The sequence below is a fragment of the Lolium perenne genome, chromosome 7 (assembly GCF_019359855.2).
Source record: "Lolium perenne isolate Kyuss_39 chromosome 7, Kyuss_2.0, whole genome shotgun sequence".
In the NCBI taxonomy this organism is placed as follows: domain Eukaryota; kingdom Viridiplantae; phylum Streptophyta; class Magnoliopsida; order Poales; family Poaceae; genus Lolium; species Lolium perenne.
In genome coordinates this window covers 251,341,003-251,359,075 of record NC_067250.2, presented here as the reverse complement: position 1 = coordinate 251,359,075, position 18,073 = coordinate 251,341,003, and the positions used below count along the sequence as shown (strand labels likewise).

The 18,073-nt window shown below is 49.0% G+C and overlaps 1 protein-coding gene across 2 annotated transcripts; it reads right to left on the bottom strand.

The window, feature by feature from the left end:
• Positions 1 to 1,187: 1,187 nt before the first annotated feature.
• On the bottom strand, positions 1,188 to 13,939 carry LOC127313303 (protein NRT1/ PTR FAMILY 4.6). Of its 2 annotated transcripts, XM_051343840.2 has the most exons (4): positions 13,785 to 13,939; positions 13,558 to 13,666; positions 12,205 to 12,422; positions 1,188 to 2,799 (listed from the first exon to the last, which is right to left on the bottom strand). In XM_051343840.2, exons 1-4 carry the CDS (start codon positions 13,785 to 13,787, stop codon positions 1,369 to 1,371), a joined length of 1,761 nt encoding a protein of 586 aa, XP_051199800.1. In that variant the 5' UTR covers positions 13,788 to 13,939; the 3' UTR covers positions 1,188 to 1,368. The 2 variants fall into 2 exon arrangements, with proteins under 2 accessions (XP_051199800.1, XP_051199798.1); XM_051343838.1 differs by lacking the exon at positions 13,785 to 13,939 and having other exon boundaries at positions 13,558 to 13,672.
• Positions 13,940 to 18,073: the final 4,134 nt, after the last annotated feature.

Genomic DNA, 18,073 nt, shown 5'->3' with positions numbered 1-18,073 from the left:
ATACCCCCTCGTTGCTACCGTCTTCTAGATTGCATCTTGGCTTGGATTGCGTGTTCGCGGTAGGAAATTTTTTGTTTTCTATGCAACGTTATCCTACACGCCGAGCTCGAGAGCTCGAGCTTCTTCTCCACGAACGGCGCTGACTTCGTGCTCGTCCTCCTTGAACCCAAATCAGCCAAAAAAATTCAGAAGCCCTAAAGAAGTCTCCTCGCACAGTTTCTGGAGTTTTTGTCCACCGCTGCTTTTCCTGACCGAAAACCAGAAGCTAGCTTATGCATAAGCAGCAGCCCAAAAGAAGTGTGCCTTAACGGAGCGCGACCTCCCTTCCCGTGGCCTCCCCAAGCGACCTCCCTCCCCGTAGCTTCCCCAAGCGCCGCCATGGCGCCTTGAGCTCCGCAAAAGCAGCACCCTCCGATGCGGCCAGCCGGGCGTGCAGCTGGTCACGACAGCGGACAGCCCCTCGGCCTTGGCGCGGCGGTGGGAAGGAGGGCGAGATGGCTGTGGGGAAGAGGGCCCGACGACCGTTTCGTCCAGGGTCGATGTGGGTATCAAGTTCTTCGTCGATTTGCTCCGGCCGCCGCAGTTCCCCGTCCCTGCTCCCTGTCCCAGTTCCCGCCGTCGTGCTATGGCCGAGCCCTGGCCACGCCCCCTCCCCAGCCCCGCGGGGGAACCAGACGACGGTGGCGGCGGCCACGCGGGGACGCGCCAGGCAAAGAGAAGACCTCAGGGTCGAGGGTGCCGCCTCCTGCGCGTCGCCCGTGATCTCAAGAAGCTTGTCGGCTCGGCAATGGTGTCACGGCCTGCGACTCCCTCTCGTCGTGTCGCCGGCGGTGGCTGCAGAGGAGGGCCATGACCGACGTCGGGAAGGGGCTGGGAGGAGCCGAGAGGGGCGGCCAGGCGCTGCGGCGGGCACGGCCGTGGCGCGGGCGCAGCAGCGGTGGCCAGGCGGTGGCGGTGCCCGGTCGCGGCGGTGTGGTGTCCCGAGCTTGCCGAGCGCCGGCCCGCCGGGACATGGCGTGGACTTGGTCTCCGCTGGGAAGGAGATAACCTCCAATTATTTTGACTTTTTTTTATATCCAGATTTGCATCTCCGGCCACTCTTTGGCATATCTAGATTTTTTTAATTGGACTGACAAATGAGTCCGGTCCACGTCAGCAAACTGGCTCTGTTCGGTGGGTCCTGCCTGTTAGAAATGGCATCAATTTGCTGTCAATTGGCGTTTAGTTCATGTTTAGCCTATTCCGGAAAAAATCTCGCAAAATCTGGTGGATTTTTGTCCCGCGAACGCAAAGTGGTGGTAGACGGTAAATTTCACAATCAAAGTGGTGGTTTTATGCTATTAACTCAACATTTACAAAACTACATCATCAGGCCTTGATGACCCCAGCGTTTCTGTACTTGTACCGGATGGCGAGCACCAAGAAGAAGATGTAGTTGACGGCGCTGAGCGCGCACATGAGCCAGTAGAAGCGCTCGAGGTGGTAGTGGTTGAGGCTGGCCCCCTCCAGCCACGGCCGGTGCCCGCCGCGCCCCGTCGCACTGTTGACGATCGTCACCAGCACCGAGCTGAGGTAGTAGCCCAGCGCCAGGGACGCCCACGAGAGCGACGTGGCCAGCGAGCGCATCCGCGGCGGCGCCTCGCTGAAGAAGAACTCCAGCAGGCCCGCGAGCGTGAAGAGGTCCGCCGACCCGAGGAAGAGGTACTGGAAGGCTATCCAGAAGAAGGTGATGGGCAGCGGCGCGTGTGAGTCGGTCATGCCGTTGCTGGTGGCGACGTTCTTGCGCTTGACCTCGACGACGGCGGCCACCGCCATGGCGACGATGGAGAGGAGCAGCCCCGTGCCGATGCGCTGGAGGTGGGTGATGCCCATCTCCGTCCCCGTCGCGCGTCGCGCGAATGGGATGATGATGTGGTCGTAGATGGGCGCCAGGAGTATGATGAACGTGACGGGGAACACCGGCAGCGACGCCGCCGGCACCTTGAGACCGCCGACGCGCGTGTCCATCGTCGCTGCCTGCTCCACGGAGAATGTGGAGAGCTGGGCCAGGCAGCAGTTGAGCATGATGGTGGCGAGGAAGATGGGGAGCACCATGAGCACGATCTTGACGTCCTCCACCTCCTGCACCGTGCACGCCAGGGCCCTGTGCCGGGGCTGGCAATGCACCGCGCGGTTCAACGCACTCAGCTCCTGGGACGGCTCCGTCGCCACGTCGTCGGCACCGCACGCCTCCCCGGGCTTGCAGTACTCCTTCAACTCGGTGCTCCCCGTCGGGCTGGGCGCGCGGTCGATGACGGCACCATTGCTGGCGCTCGGCGTACCACCACGCCGCGGCGCGAGCGCGGCGGCGAGCAGGACCTTGGCGATGGTGACGAGCGGGCTTCCGGTGGGCACCTTGCTGCGGTAGAACCTGGACCCGGCGGCGAAGACAGGGATGGAGAGCAGGATGGCGATGGTGGAGATGAAGAAGCCCCACTGCCAGCCCTTGTTGTCCTCCACCCACACGGCAAAGGTGACGGCGACGAGCGCGCCGCAGGAGAGGCAGAAGACGAAGTAGTTGAAGAAGGTGGAGCGGCCCTTGCGGCCCCGCGGCGAGCCCTCGTCGAACTGCTCCGCGCCGTGCGACGGCAGGGAGCCCTTGATGCCCCCGATGCCCAGCGCCGTCATGTACAGCCCCACGAACAGCATCGCCTTCTTGCTCCCGGACACCGGCTCGCACGGCGCCGTGCCGGCGACCTTGGCGCACGCCGGTGGCATCAGGGATGAGGATCGCGCCTGGATCGTCAGGATCACCAGGCCCTGCGCGCCATAGCAACACACATTCAAACGTTAGTGTGCATTATTGTCAGAATTTTTTTTCCATAAAGATTAACAAATACAGCAGGTGAAAGGAAAATTTGTTCTGTAAAATCAGTGTGCTTTTTTCAGACCAACATCCTTGTTCTGCTTGATTGATTCAGGCCATTGTCCGGCGGATATATTTTGGGCTAACGATGCTCAAAATACGTGCATTTCGTTTCCATTCGCTAATGCTCATAGAAAAGATTTAAACATTGGTCACATGAAGTACAAGGCTACTTGCATTGGCACGGCATGATTAGACGGAGTAGCTACTTGCCATTAATTTGTAGATCAAGCTATCATGCCCAAAGATTAGGCAAACACAAACCTATCAATTCAATTGAGCGAAAGCGATAAAGTTGAGCGACTAGGCAAAGCGGCCGCCGTGCTACTTGTGGCCGGCCGGGCAGCCGCCCGTGTGCTACGTCGCTTTGCTCTGGCCCGCTATAGCTATGCTCTCGCCATGGTCCGTGAGTTGAGTTGAGTGGTGCTAAAGCGGAGGACAGGATCAGAATTCAGAGGAAGACACCGACCCACTGCAGCCAGATTCAGTTGTTTGACCTCTGGCGAGCATCCCGTTGTGGTTGAGTTGTTGTCCATGATAATTTCCTTCTTTTGTCAACCTTGACCAACAGAACACATGGCCAAAAGCAAACCTTGTGCAAGAAAGGACGGCAATGTTTGGTTCCGAAAGATTGGGAGGCTGACTTTTTGTATGGTCAAACTAGAAGCATGTGATCGTTGTGGGTCTTGAGGGTCAGAAAGCAGGGAAATACATATTGTGCCATCACTGTGGACTGATCGAGGAGGTGGTTTGACATCGACGGCAGCCACGGATATTGATGCGGCGGCTGTGGTTTAGCGAGCGGTTTGCGTTGTGCAGTTTGGGCTACGGTTGACCAAATCATGCAACGTCGTGTGAGCGGTGGTAAGTTGGGGGCTGTCTCGGAGGGTGGCATTGGTGGTCTGCTGACCTTGGCGTAGCAGTTGGGGATGTCAGGGCGGCGATAGCTTAGAAACTTTGGCAGTGTTGAGAGCTACTCGAAGGTTTGTCTTTTTCATATGTGTTCGAGCGTCTCCTCCATAGCGGCTACCACGTCTTCTCCCGTGCGGTGATGAAATACCACCTTTTTTAACAGAGACGTGTTTGGAGTTAGAACTTGGTTGTCCCCGAGTCTTGAGTGGGGTTGCCCCTTTGGTTATGCACTTTGGTTATGCACATATTGGGAACGTGAGTGTGGGAGTGCGTCACGTATCGATACCGTGAATAGCTCATTTCAGATGCCCGGTTTGGGACGTGTAGATGAAGGTGATGCTAGTTCTAACCACATGCATTTCGTTGAGTGTTTGGGACGTGCAGATGAAGGTGATGCTACTTCTAACCACATGCATTTCGTTGAGTTTTTATCAAAAATTATGTACGAGCTGAGTTATGTTCGGACTTTCGATTGTGGTATGTATGCCAGGCACAAGTGTTACATATTTGAGTCGGGCTCTGTATTTAGGCCTTCTATATAACGTGCAGTGCTACCACGTGATGTGGCCTATGACGATTCGATAGCAGCACGAGCGCTAGGAAGCCGACAGGCATGTGTTGGTGCCCAAGGTTGCCAGGTGTCGGTGGGTCGCATATTCACCTACGACAGTAACACATTACACATCTGTCCCAATCCGATCGATCCCTTGTGCCCTGCCAAACCACCACCGGCCAGCCAAGTATCCCCATGATCGAGGAGGCTGGGTCCCACAGCAGGAGTGTTGTGGCCATCTCGGAACCACCGAACCCGGCGAGCGCCATGACACCGATCCGAGAGAAGCGACCACGTTCTGATGCACGAATGTACTCTCTCCGTGGTTGTCGGCGATCTGCCTTGCCCCACCCACAGATACGCCGGCCAACGTGGTGACCGCGCGCGGCAGCGAATTTCTGCGATTTCGCGATCTCGGCTGTCTGCCAGCTTGCGCGTCAAGGTCAAGCTGCGCGTACGTGCACGCGGAAGTTGACATTGACGTCCTACGAAAATCCAGCGTGCACTGTAGGACTCTTGGGTTGTGTGAGATGAAGCAGGCCTGGTACGGCAAGTAGGTTGTTCAAGTTGCGTTCGTGTTGCGTGCCCACTCAGCTCTCCTACCGGCCTAGGAAGAGATTTCTTTTGCTTTCAAGATTCTTTAGCAGCGGCCGGTGAACTAGTTCCGACATCAGAAATGGGCCAACAAGCTCGACTGATGGTGCAGTTCGAAGCTAGAACTGCAAGTGCTTGAGCGAGATAGTGGCGAAGCATCAGTCCCAGTCCCACTCGTGGCATCCTGGTTGTGGCAAAGAAGATCTTGTGCGATCGGTGGTAACCCTGGATCTGGCACAACGAAGCTAGATCGAGCTAGTGGTCCGTGCCAGGGATTCCCCTACCGGCCCCGGCGGCGGTTTGGCCGGCCGTGGGAACGAGATCACGCGGTGGCTGGCGGGCAACTGCGCTACATATCCGGGCTGCCACGGAATCCATCAGATTGCCTGCCGGCCCCGGGGTCCAGCCGGGGGGAGACGGCGACGTGATCGGAAAGAAACCGGCGCTGCGGCCGGGGTGGGCTTAATTCCCTGTTCCGTTGCGGCCGCCGAATTGGTTTGTTGGTTGGTTGGTTTGGACAAACTAAACATAGGTTATGTGTTTGATGTAACCGATAACTAAACATGGTTGGAGGTAACTGAACCTTGAGAACATTCCGCACAGTGCACGGTCACTGATGTAAGCGAACCTGCGTGCACAGTGACTATACCCATTTTGTCAAGTGCAGTTACACTCAACTTTTTCCTGAATTCTTGGAGGCGGGCGCGTGCCAAACCGAAATCCCGGGCGGACGTACTACACAAACCGTGGGTTCTCAATAAAGGATGAGTCTAGCGGGCGGCCGCGTGCTCATTTGCAGTACCCAGCATACACTTTATATTAGGAAAGTTTTTGTCTCCACTGATAAAAACGGAAAGACTCCACGACTAATTCGCTGCTTTGTACACGCTAGTATGTTTTTTCTTTCCTGAACGTGCCTGGCCAGCTAGATATTGTAAATCCACATTAAAAAGCTATAACTTTTCAACCGTGTATCGGAATTATGATTGGTTTTCACATTTGGAATCCTCGTGACAAGATCTTCAAAACTAGATCTCGCTTGCATATATTTCGACAAAAAAAATTAAGAAGCAATTTTGGTGTGCTTCAAAGCAACTTAGGTGAGCGACTAAGCAATTTTGGTACAGGACGAAAAAAGTTTTAAAACAATGGTAGACAACTTCGCAACAATAGTAGACATTGTTACAACAACTAAATGCAACTTCGCATGTTCACAAATAACGGTAGATTGCAGTGGCATGCAACTATACAAAAACGTTACACAACTTAGAAAACAACCACAAAAGCAACGAGCAAGTTCACGATAGTAGTAAGAAACTTTCGTGCAGTTTTAGGTACCTTCACTCGGCAGTGGTAGGCAACTTGACAAATAAAAAGGTAGCCAACTTTGGTGCACCAAAGTAGTGTAGTCGGACATCAAAATGGCCATTTGGGCATTGTCAACACTAGAGTTGCACACTAAGTCACCAAAGTTACTCTGTCAGACACCAAGAATGTGCCGCAAGAACCAAAGTTACTATGTTTGGCAGCAAAGTTGCTATGTTTGGCAGCAAAGTTGCTCTGTCGGGTTTCGAAGTTGCTCTGGTGGACAGCAAAGTTGTTTCATCAGATTCCGAAGTTGCTTTGTTCGGCAGCGAAGTTGCTCTGTCAGGTTCCGAAGTTGCTCTGTTGGGCAGCAAAGTTGCTCTGTCGGGTTTCAAAGTTGCTCGTCGGGTCCCAAAGTTGCTCGATGGGCAACAAAGTTGCTCGGTCGGATTCCAAAGTTGCTCCATCGGGTTCTGAAGTTGCTCTGCTGGGCAGCAAAGTTTCAAAGCAGGCTTGAGATTACCTCCAGCGTGGCATGGCGCGATGGTCTGGACGGCAAGGTCACCCCTGATGTGGGAGATATGGCCGAATCGGATGGCCTCCGGCTGGACCCGCTGGGCCTTGAACTGCTCGCACTTGTTTCCTATGATTTTGGAGACACACACCTGGCGGCCGCCGATGGAGCTCATGGAGGAAGGCTGGCGATGGTCGACAGGGGTGGATGGAGGACTACTACTACCGTCTACTGCAATGTTACCCATGTTCAAGGCAGCCCCAACTACGAATCAATTTGGCCTGAAGGACCACGACGACGGGAGCAGCGTCGTGAAGGCCTTCACAGCCGCCGCCTCTCACCCGCTCACGCCCAAGCTATTACCCCTCTCCTCCTCCGCCTTGCACTAACGATAAGCATTATAGGCAACTTAGCAACAACGAAAAGGAACTATTACAACAAATTTGCTAGGATGACTCAGCTGGCATGAGCGGGGAACGACTGACTCGACTGACGTGAGGGGTGTTTCGAAAAGCAAAGCTCGCTATGCCAGAGCCACCAATGTGGGGCGATGATACTTACAACTATGCTCGTTAGTGGCGAAGCCTCGGGTGGCTTGATCGGCAACATTGTTACCGCGACCGACTAGGGCCAAACATTGTGAACTACATCATGGGTGCGGCCAACGACCTAGAGTTGCCCGTATCATTTTTTCTAGTGCAGTAGGTGTTGTTGCTGCAGCTGTTGTGAAGCCTACCATCGTTGTGAATTAAGTGTTTTCGTTGCACACCAAAGTTGCGTTGCCGCACATTAAAGTTGTTTTGTTGCACAATAAAGTTGCTCCATCGCGAATCAAAGTTGCTTGTTAAAAAAATCCATCGAAACATATGAAAATGTGGTCTAGTTTCGAAGCTCTCGTCGTGGGGATTCTAGAAGTGATAACAGATTGTAATTTTGCCGCACGGTTTAAAAGTTATAGTTTTTTCAAAAAAAAAGCACGTGTTATCAGCTAGCAGCCTACCATTTATTGAGCCTGAATTCTTGGAGGCGGGCGCGTGCCAAACCGAAATCCCGGGCGGACGTACTACACAAACCGTGGGTTCTCAATAAATGGTAGGCTGCTAGCTGATAACACGTGCTTTTTTTTTGAAAAAACTATAACTTTTAAACCGTGCGGCAAAATTACAATCTGTTATCACTTCTAGAATCCCCACGACGAGAGCTTCGAAACTAGACCACATTTTCATATGTTTCGATGGATTTTTTTAACAAGCAACTTTGATTCGCGATGGAGCAACTTTATTGTGCAACAAAACAACTTTAATGTGCGGCAACGCAACTTTGGTGTGCAACGAAAACACTTAATTCACAACGATGGTAGGCTTCACAACACCGCAAAGAACAACACCTACTGCACTAGAAAAAATGATACGGGCAACTCTAGGTCGTTGGCCGCACCCATGATGTAGTTCACAATGTTTGGCCCTAGTCGGTCGCGGTAACAATGTTGCCGATCAAGCCACCCGAGGCTTCGCCACTAACGAGCATAGTTGTAAGTATCATCGCCCCACATTGGTGGCTCTGGCATAGCGAGCTTTGCTTTTCGAAACACCCCTCACGTCAGTCGAGTCAGTCGTTCCCCGCTCATGCCAGCTGAGTCATCCTAGCAAATTTGTTGTAATAGTTCCTTTTCGTTGTTGCTAAGTTGCCTATAATGCTTATCGTTAGTGCAAGGCGGAGGAGGAGAGGGGTAATAGCTTGGGCGTGAGCGGGTGAGAGGCGGCGGCTGTGAAGGCCTTCACGACGCTGCTCCCGTCGTCGTGGTCCTTCAGGCCAAATTGATTCAGAGTTGGGGCTGCCTTGAACATGGGTAACATTGCAGTAGACGGTAGTAGTAGTCCTCCATCCACCCCTGTCGACCATCGCCAGCCTTCCTCCATGAGCTCCATCGGCGGCCGCCAGGTGTGTGTCTCCAAAATCATAGGAAACAAGTGCGAGCAGTTCAAGGCCCAGCGGGTCCAGCCGGAGGCCATCCGATTCGGCCATATCTCCCACATCAGGGGTGACCTTGCCGTCCAGACCATCGCGCCATGCCACGCTGGAGGTAATCTCAAGCCTGCTTTGAAACTTTGCTGCCCAGCAGAGCAACTTCAGAACCCGATGGAGCAACTTTGGAATCCGACCGAGCAACTTTGTTGCCCATCAGAGCAACTTTGGGACCCGACGGAGCAACTTTGAAACCCGACAGAGCAACTTTGCTGCCCAACAGAGCAACTTCGGAACCTGACAGAGCAACTTCGCTGCCGAACAAAGCAACTTCGGAATCTGATGAAACAACTTTGCTGTCCACCAGAGCAACTTCGAAACCCGACAGAGCAACTTTGCTGCCAAACATAGCAACTTTGCTGCCAAACATAGTAACTTTGGTTCTTGCGGCACATTCTTGGTGTCTGACAGAGTAACTTTGGTGACTTAGTGTGCAACTCTAGTGTTGACAATGCCCAAATGGCCATTTTGATGTCCGACTACACTACTTTGGTGCACCAAAGTTGGCTACCTTTTTATTTGTCAAGTTGCCTACCACTGCCGAGTGAAGGTACCTAAAACTGCACGAAAGTTTCTTACTACTATCGTGAACTTGCTCGTTGCTTTTGTGGTTGTTTTCTAAGTTGTGTAACGTTTTTGTATAGTTGCATGCCACTGCAATCTACCGTTATTTGTGAACATGCGAAGTTGCATTTAGTTGTTGTAACAATGTCTACTATTGTTGCGAAGTTGTCTACCATTGTTTTAAAACTTTTTTCGTCCTGTACCAAAATTGCTTAGTCGCTCACCTAAGTTGCTTTGAAGCACACCAAAATTGCTTCTTAATTTTTTTTGTCGAAATATATGCAAGCGAGATCTAGTTTTGAAGATCTTGTCACGAGGATTCCAAATGTGAAAACCAATCATAATTCCGATACACGGTTGAAAAGTTATAGCTTTTTAATGTGGATTTACAATATCTAGCTGGCCAGGCACGTTCAGGAAAGAAAAAACATACTAGCGTGTACAAAGCAGCGAATTAGTCGTGGAGTCTTTCCGTTTTTATCAGTGGAGACAAAAACTTTCCTAATATAAAGTGTATGCTGGGTACTGCAAATGAGCACGCGGCCGCCCGCTAGACTCATCCCAACTTTTTTTTTCTTGTGAAACACCACGAACACCTCGCTGTCGATGGGAACGTCGTCTCCCACTGAAAAATATTCTACCTTTAATGAGACACGAAAATGTCAACCAAGAGTTTGAACTCTGGTGGCTGGAGGTGTCTCTACCCCCCTAACCACCCAACCACATGTTGGTTCTCACAATTACACTCAACTTGCATCGCCACCTACGTACCCCATGTGTACCCCATGTGAATATGTGATACTTCACCCACAATCCCTACACCATCGTCGTCCACTCGTCCTACATAGCCGCATGCGTCCACCGCGACCATGATGCCCACAACAAATTATGTAAGCACACCCGCACGTACACCGATATAATATATAAATCCCAACATCTTTTGCCGTAGCGGCCAGCCAAATGAATAAGGCAACACCAGACCGAACCATAGCCGCCGCCAAAAATCTTCTCCATGCAGCTCATCTTCGCCGCTGCCACCGGCCTTGTCCGCGGCAACAGCGAACGAGCGAGGCTAGGGCGGAGCGATTCTCACGTCACATCCATCGGTCGGGACGGTGTTCTCCAGTTGAGCTGGCGGAGCTGATCTCTTCATGTGATAGCCCTCGGTGGCGTTCTTCATGGAGGTGGTGGTGCGGCGACGCTAATCTAGCCGGTAATAAATTCCAAATGGATCCGCCGGCGATCTCCATTTGACAACCGATGCATGCAGATTATGGATCGAATGGGATTCAGTCGTGTCCAGCCACAATAGCTTCGTTGTCTGTTGTGATCATGGGATCAGATGGGATTTCCATGGCTAAGACAGTGGGGAGAATGTCATGGTGGCTGAGGTCTAAGATCTAGTAATGGCAATCTGAGTCTTTGTAGTGATCAGGACTTTGCTTGGTGTTTCTTGACTTGCCGCAAGCAGCATCAACACCGGCAAGCGGAGCCAGCAGTACATGAGGAGTACATAGTTTTATCTTCCAGGGTGAAAATCTAAGGTTTAACCATAATTGGATGTGACTTGCAATAGCGAGGCATTGCTTTAAGAGGGCAAACTTGCTCCAGGTCGTAAACCTAAGGTATTTACTTAATTGGTTGTGCCTCGCAACGAACTTGTTGAAGGCATTGTTTTTGATACTCGACTATGGGTGTTGTCTTAGCAGTGATTGTGTTGCAACTACAAATTTTGTTTTATCATCGTACCAATTTTTTTTTTGCAGTAGAACTTGTTTGCATCTGTAATGTCTTTAGGATATTTCGTTTATGCAAAAAACTAGATATAATCTAAATCTTCGTGATATTAATATATTTCTTTTATCAAAAAAAGTGAACAAAATTAGCCCATCACACCATTGCTATCTCGGCGATAGCCTAGCGCAAGCTGTCACAGTGCGTAGGACGTACGTGATTAGCTCCATCAGAGCGGTTCCCTTTGACCAAGGCTATCGGCTCCCGCCCATGCATCCTGCTCGTTCGTTGGCTAATAAAGCGACGGCTCCAACGATCCATCATTCGCCTACCCAAATCGCAGGGAAGCTACGTGCTCCGGCCGATCCATCTGTGGACTGTGGCGCGCGCAGCCACTGTCAGATAAACCATCGACGTACGCCGTTGCAGTTGTGGCGGTAAAGAGCACCGTGTGGGACCGGGTATCCTGGCAATTAACAACCAGAGTACTAGAGACAAGGTGGATCGCAAAGTGCGGGTATAAAACCACGTGTTTGGGATCATCAAGGATCGTATCACTCTCGAGATTATCATCTGAGGTGACGCGCTTTTAAATCCGGCGAGCGAGTGTGGTTATCTTCGGACATGTGTCGCCTCTTCAGGCAGCTTAATCATGCTAGTGCTGCATCCATCGCAGTTACTTAACTAGAGAAAATCCTTTCGGCAGCTCAGAGATTTCCCATTCCATATAAAAAGAAGGGTCTCGCCCGTCAAACATGTCGAGAGTACGTCGTGTACTGCAGCGGGCAGCCAAGCGAAAAGGCTAAATCGAAAAAGTCAACGTGGTGACATGGCGCCACAGCTGGACGGGATATTCGATCGGCATATATCTCTATCCATCTATTGCTAGCTTGGATATAAGATAAGGACAATATTGATTATATCTACGTATATATATCCAGAAACACGTCTACCTACAAGGATACGTAACGGCTATCATGTATTTTTTTATTTTTTCCGTCGGTGCATTCATGCAAATTCGTAAAACGAAAACGGACAGCTAGTGATGAGATCATGCTGGTAATAAGACAAAGATTGCGCTGGCGCATGGACGCGTACCATGAACTCGACGGCGGCGCTGGCGAGGTAGACGACGTAGGTGGTGCAGACGGCGTCGGAGAGGAAGCCGCCGAGGAGGGCGAGCAGGAACGCCGTGCCCATGAAGTTGGTCACCGTCGTGGCCGACTGCGACGGCGAGTAGTGCATCGAGTTCATTAGGTACGTCACCAGGTTGCTCGCGTTCGCCAGGAACGCAAGGTTCTCCAGCACCTCAGCAACTGCATACACACCAATAAAGCAAGATTAGTTAATCGTTAATTAGCACTAGCCGGTTCCAGAATCCTCTAGATTACAGTGCACTAATTCAGGTTCTGGAACTCTCTAGATTTAAGTCGGTAACTTTTAGCCCACGTGGTAATATAAAGTTTGGTCAACACGAAATTTCGTCCCACGCGGTGCAAAACGGGACAGCAGTTAAAGCGCCCCATTTATTTGGCCTTTGCACAATTGGCATACGCGAGCATCCTGGGGGCGCGGCGATAACTGACATAACGCCCCCCATTACACGCGCGCCTGCCGGCCCAATCTGCGCGCCGTTTCTGCCTTGCGATTCGTGCCGGATTTAATGCGCCGTGTTTGGACGGTTAAACAGGGAAAGTAGAAAAAACTTTCTAGCGCCATCATTTTTTTTCCAACCTCGTCCTCAACCACCAAAAGGAAAGAAACAGAGGGCCTCGACGCTCGATCACAAGTTCACAGCACGAGCAAGCTTCTCCTCCACACATGGAAGCGGGCGGGGCCCCTCTGGTTCCTTTCTTTCCTTGTCGGAACCTAAGCCGAAAGCGAGGCTTCTAGAACGGCATGACGGAGAGATCGCCGTCGCGAAACAGTGTCGGAACAGGGTCTCGCATTGGGAGAGAGGGCTGGATGCGAAGGCTCGAGCAAAAGCGCCATGGAACTACAACTATAGCTCCACGCAAGTTGGCCGCCCCTCTTGCCTCGCAAAGTTTGCAATTGGGAGGTAAAGGTGCCCCCAATGGACAATTCGTCCCAAGTTGCACGAGCCCGGATGGGAACGTACAGGCCTGGAAGAAGAGAAAGAGAGGTCGAGAACGGGAGAATCTGTGCAAATGGAGATGGAGCACCAGCGGAAGATAGAGCGAGAGAGGAGAAGTGGCCATATCAGACAAGGGCCCGATCAGGAAAGTAAGGTCGACGAAAGGGAAGGCGCAGAGAGGGAGAGGATGGACCAACCATGATATGTGCATGCGGTGCCTCTTTCCGAGTATCCTATTCCTGATTGCGCCCCTTTCCCGTCGTCGTCCGGCCCAGCTAGCCGAGATGGTTCCCGAAGAATCTAGAAGGAAAATCTAGCTAGGAGAGCATGCACCGTCGACGGAGAAGTTGACTTACCGAGAACGAAGGAGGCGGCGACCATGCCGCCGTGCCGGCCCTTGGCCGCCGGCCGGTTCCGCCAGTCCACGTACCCCTCCCACCGCTCCGTCTCCCGCCCTCCGCCCTCCTGCATGCCGCCGCAAACAAAACCTCAACAACATTAGCAGCCACCAAGAAAAACAGAACGGGATCGAATTGCTATCTGAATCAGGATGAAGAATCGCGCGCGGATCACGGGGACTCACCATCGTCGCCGGCGTCAACCTTCCTCGATGCGTCCGAACTCTGAATTACTGTGTGAACTGAACGGGGATGACCTGAGCCTGAGGTGACTGACTGGAGGATGACTTGGGGGAGCGTCTGGGCCTGGCTGCCTGGCTGTAGCGAGAGGAAGAGGGGGCGAGATCCTGTATTTAAAAGCGGCTGCTCCAGGGGTAGAACGGTAATACGGGATGCCGCCCCCCGCATCACAGGGGCACCGGCCCAGCCCACAGGCGCGTGACGGGGACGCGAGGGCAAAGTCCGCAGCAGAGATGTCAGTCTCGGCTTGCCCCTCTTCTCCTCCTGTGCTAATAGTTTTTCTTCCCTCTCGTGCCCCTCTGAGATTTGCATATATCTTGATATTTATGAAGGTTATTAATCGTAATATATGATTAGCTGTGCATGGGACCGTTTACCTTTTTTTGTTCATTTTTGGTATATCTGTTAATCGGTAAATAACATGTTTTTATTGTGCAAATAGTTCTCTGCTTGGTTATATAGTCCATGTATTATTTTTTTCTTATGAGAAAAACTTGTACAATATAGGAAAATGCATACATTACCAGGGGCGGAGCTAGGATTTGATCATAGCGGGGCCGAAAAATCACAAAAAATATAAAATTTGGATATATCAAAAAAATCCCATCATTTTGGGATTTAGTGTTGTTGGCGGTGTCTTCCTCTCCATCCTTAAGCATAAAATGGTTATAGTGTGATTAAGATCGTGGTAAAAAAGCATCGCATAAATAAGAAGGTATATACAAACTAACCAGTAGTCCGAACTCGTTATATTATACTCCCTCCGTTCGTAAATATTAAGTCATATAGTTTTTGGCATGGAAACTAAAGAACGTATATTGAGAGAAAATTACACCAGGTTTGGGTGAGATTACCCCTATACATTTGACGTGAGAAAATAGAGGCCTTTGCATAAGGTAAGAAAATAGAATCCTAAAAAAAATTCCATACAAGTGCTGCGTCACACTAAAGCTATATTCTGGAATTTTTCTCAAAAAACTATATAGCTTATATTTTGGAACAGGGGTAGTATCAAAAAAGGCAGCAAAAAGTAGGTGATAATATGTGTACCTTTTTCTTGCTGGTGGATAAAAACTACGGTAGGAAAGTGCATACACGCCCACTCAAGACTAGACAGGAGTGGTGAAACCTCGAGATCATTGCTATCGATAGGAACACATTCTCCGTTGAACGAATAGTCCGAATTAGCAAGACAGACGTAAAACTGAACCCAATGTTTTATCTCTAGTAGACTAAGAGTACAACCACCCTCATGCTAATCAAACCAATAGTCACTGCATAATTTTATTTTGGATAGAGACTATCCATCTAGACGACTACTAGTTGTGCATCTGACAACTGACCGTGGTACAATATACTTGTGAAGTAATCAACAAAGTTCTTTATTATGTCTCGCCAAACCAATCAAGTGGACACACTCACACACTAGCTTGATTAGATGATAAAAAAATGCATCCGTGATTCCCCAAAATTTTGGCCTTGAACTTTGTTTTGGTTCACAAGTTTTCAAACTGACTATTAAGTTTTTAATTCTAACGCTTGGCCAATTTCATCCAAATTATGATTAGCTAGATGATTAGCTAGAAAATCAGGTACACTCCGACGTGGGTGATGGTCATGGTGGCATTTTTGCGCACATCAGGGGTTTTCAATATTTGTGTTTAGGTCCCTAGTTCATTGGATCTAACATTATATCTATTCGGCTACCTTTCTAAACCACTCAAATCCTTGATTTTTGTCTCTAGCAGCGCTTAAATTGTTTTCCTCTTTGGTCAGGCTGAAGCCTGATCCTCACCATGGCCATGTCGAGCTCCCCGGAGCCTTTCACCACCGGGTGGGTGCCTTTCGTACTCATCAATTACATTATTGTGAATTCAAAGTACCGAAGAATTATAGGACGATCAATGAGTTGTGGATGGTATGAATACGAACTCGATTAGACCTAAACATTACAAAAATATCACCATGACAATCTCTCTAGAGAAAAAAATCTTGATATGGGCGTGAAAATACAAAGGTGTGTATCTGAGAAAGAAACTAGTATAATCCCCAAAGGGCATTCCTGATTCTATAAATTCAGTAAACATTTAGATAAATAAAAAAAATCATGCATCTAGAGATTTATTGCACAAATGTACATGCAATATTTCAATTTTTAATGCCAATGTATACAACTTGGAAGAATGCAAGAGGAATAGTGCAAGCTCCGTACCTTCCGTCGTGATAGTTCCATTTTTCTCTTGTGTGGAGGCCACATACAACTACATTCTTTTTCTGAGTACTGCCCCTCCGTTTTCTTTATTTGGTGTTATAGGTTTAGTCAAAAAAAAAATTACTAATAATTTAGGAAAAATATCATCATTCATAATACGAAATGCATACAATATACAAATAAAATTTATGAAGATTCTAATACGATACTTTTCCTAAATGTTTGCTCCAATATCAGAAATTTTTGACTTCGACTAAACTAAATGCAAATAAATGTGAACGGAGGGCGTACATCCGTTCTAAACTAGAAGATGTTAAAATTCGGGACATATGTAGTAGATTTTTTATCGCTCCTTCTCTTCCCTTTGCTCTCCCATGGATGGACACGTTCTTTTACTTAATATAAACTTATTTGCATTAGGTCAATGACGTACTGTTTTCCTTAGAAAAAGGCCTTGAGTTTGGACACTGAAATAGTAGATTTGAATGTACGATGACTAAAAGTGAACGTACCGTCGAAGTTTAAGCACAGTAGATGTAATTCACTCGAGTGAAAGACGGCCCTTTTTACCCATTTGTTTCTGTCATAGATATACCAACGCATGTATCTAGTGTCATTTTCGACTGAATATCGTTGACAGTTTCTGAGCTCAGCCTACATAACACGTACCCGACAACCGACATGATTTGTCTAGCGCGCAGTGAATCCTCCACGAAACACGACGAGCACAAGCCGGTGATAAGGAGCAAGCAAACGATTCCTTTGTTGGATGCGTACATCGCCTGATCGTGGGCGCGCCAGCGAACAAGAGGCGGCCTGACCGATCGACACTTGCTCCCGGCGACACTTGGATGGCTGCAGCACTGGCTAGGCAGACTACTGCCTGTTTCGAGCGTTCTTTGTGTGGTCAGGTTTCTGTCCGTGACATTGGGACTGTGATAGGGGATAAATGCAAAGATCGGGTGGAATTTGATAGTGGGTGGATGTATATTTTCTTTGCCTAAATCTATTCTCCTACGTACGCTTCAGATCTTTTTTTTCACAATTATACCTTTTTTTTTGGTTATTCACATGTGAGATGAGATAGGGATGAATTACATAAATTAAGGGATTCGGTAGAATATGTACCAGATGATGCATAAAGAGATTATGGAAAAATGTCTACGAATCGGCAATCATCCCCTAACACAATTCAAAAAGGGGAATTCCATAAATCCCTGAGGTAGATAAGTCCGACGACTCAGGAGCAGTGTGGAATTGAATTTACGGTCTATATAATTAAAATAATAAGTAATAAAACGTTAATCATCTTTTATTTAAAAGACCTTGAGCTATAAGTTGCTGCTCCGAGACTCAACTCACCATGTCTGCAAGGAGTTAACATGCATGCATGTTTTCTTGTTTTGAAGAAGGAGACGTGCTAGGCGTCGGCCCGTCGAAACTGAAACAAAGGTTAGCCGCTCCCGCATTTGAGCTTACTTAAGAATGTGATCCCAAGGCTTTCAATGGAAAACCTCTGTTTGCAACATGTTTTTATTACATTTCAAGCATCACCGTATTTCCTAGAGGAGGCGTTTTGGCTCATAGGAGCGTTTGCACCCATTATGCAAAATAATTAAAAATCAATTTTAAAAATGTTAAAAAATTATGACATAAAATTTATGGTTTACATTGTGACATTTTATCTTCCTAGACAAGTTTTTGTGAAAAAACAACAATTTATGTAGCATGTACAAAAAAAGACAAAAAAATATCCTATACGTAGTCGTGTTGTAGCGTCAAAATTTATCTTTTTTACAGGAGACACACAAGAAAAAAAATCTGGAAACTTGTGTACAAGCATAAAATGTCTGGATGTACATGCAAAATTTTATTTCGAAATTTTTGGACACTTCAAAATATATTTTCACACAACGGGTTCATATGCTCCTATGCTCCTATGAACCAAAGTGGATTTCATGTATTTCCCTCGCATTACAACAAAAACATGCAAACAACGCTGCAAGATTAGAGACACGTCCA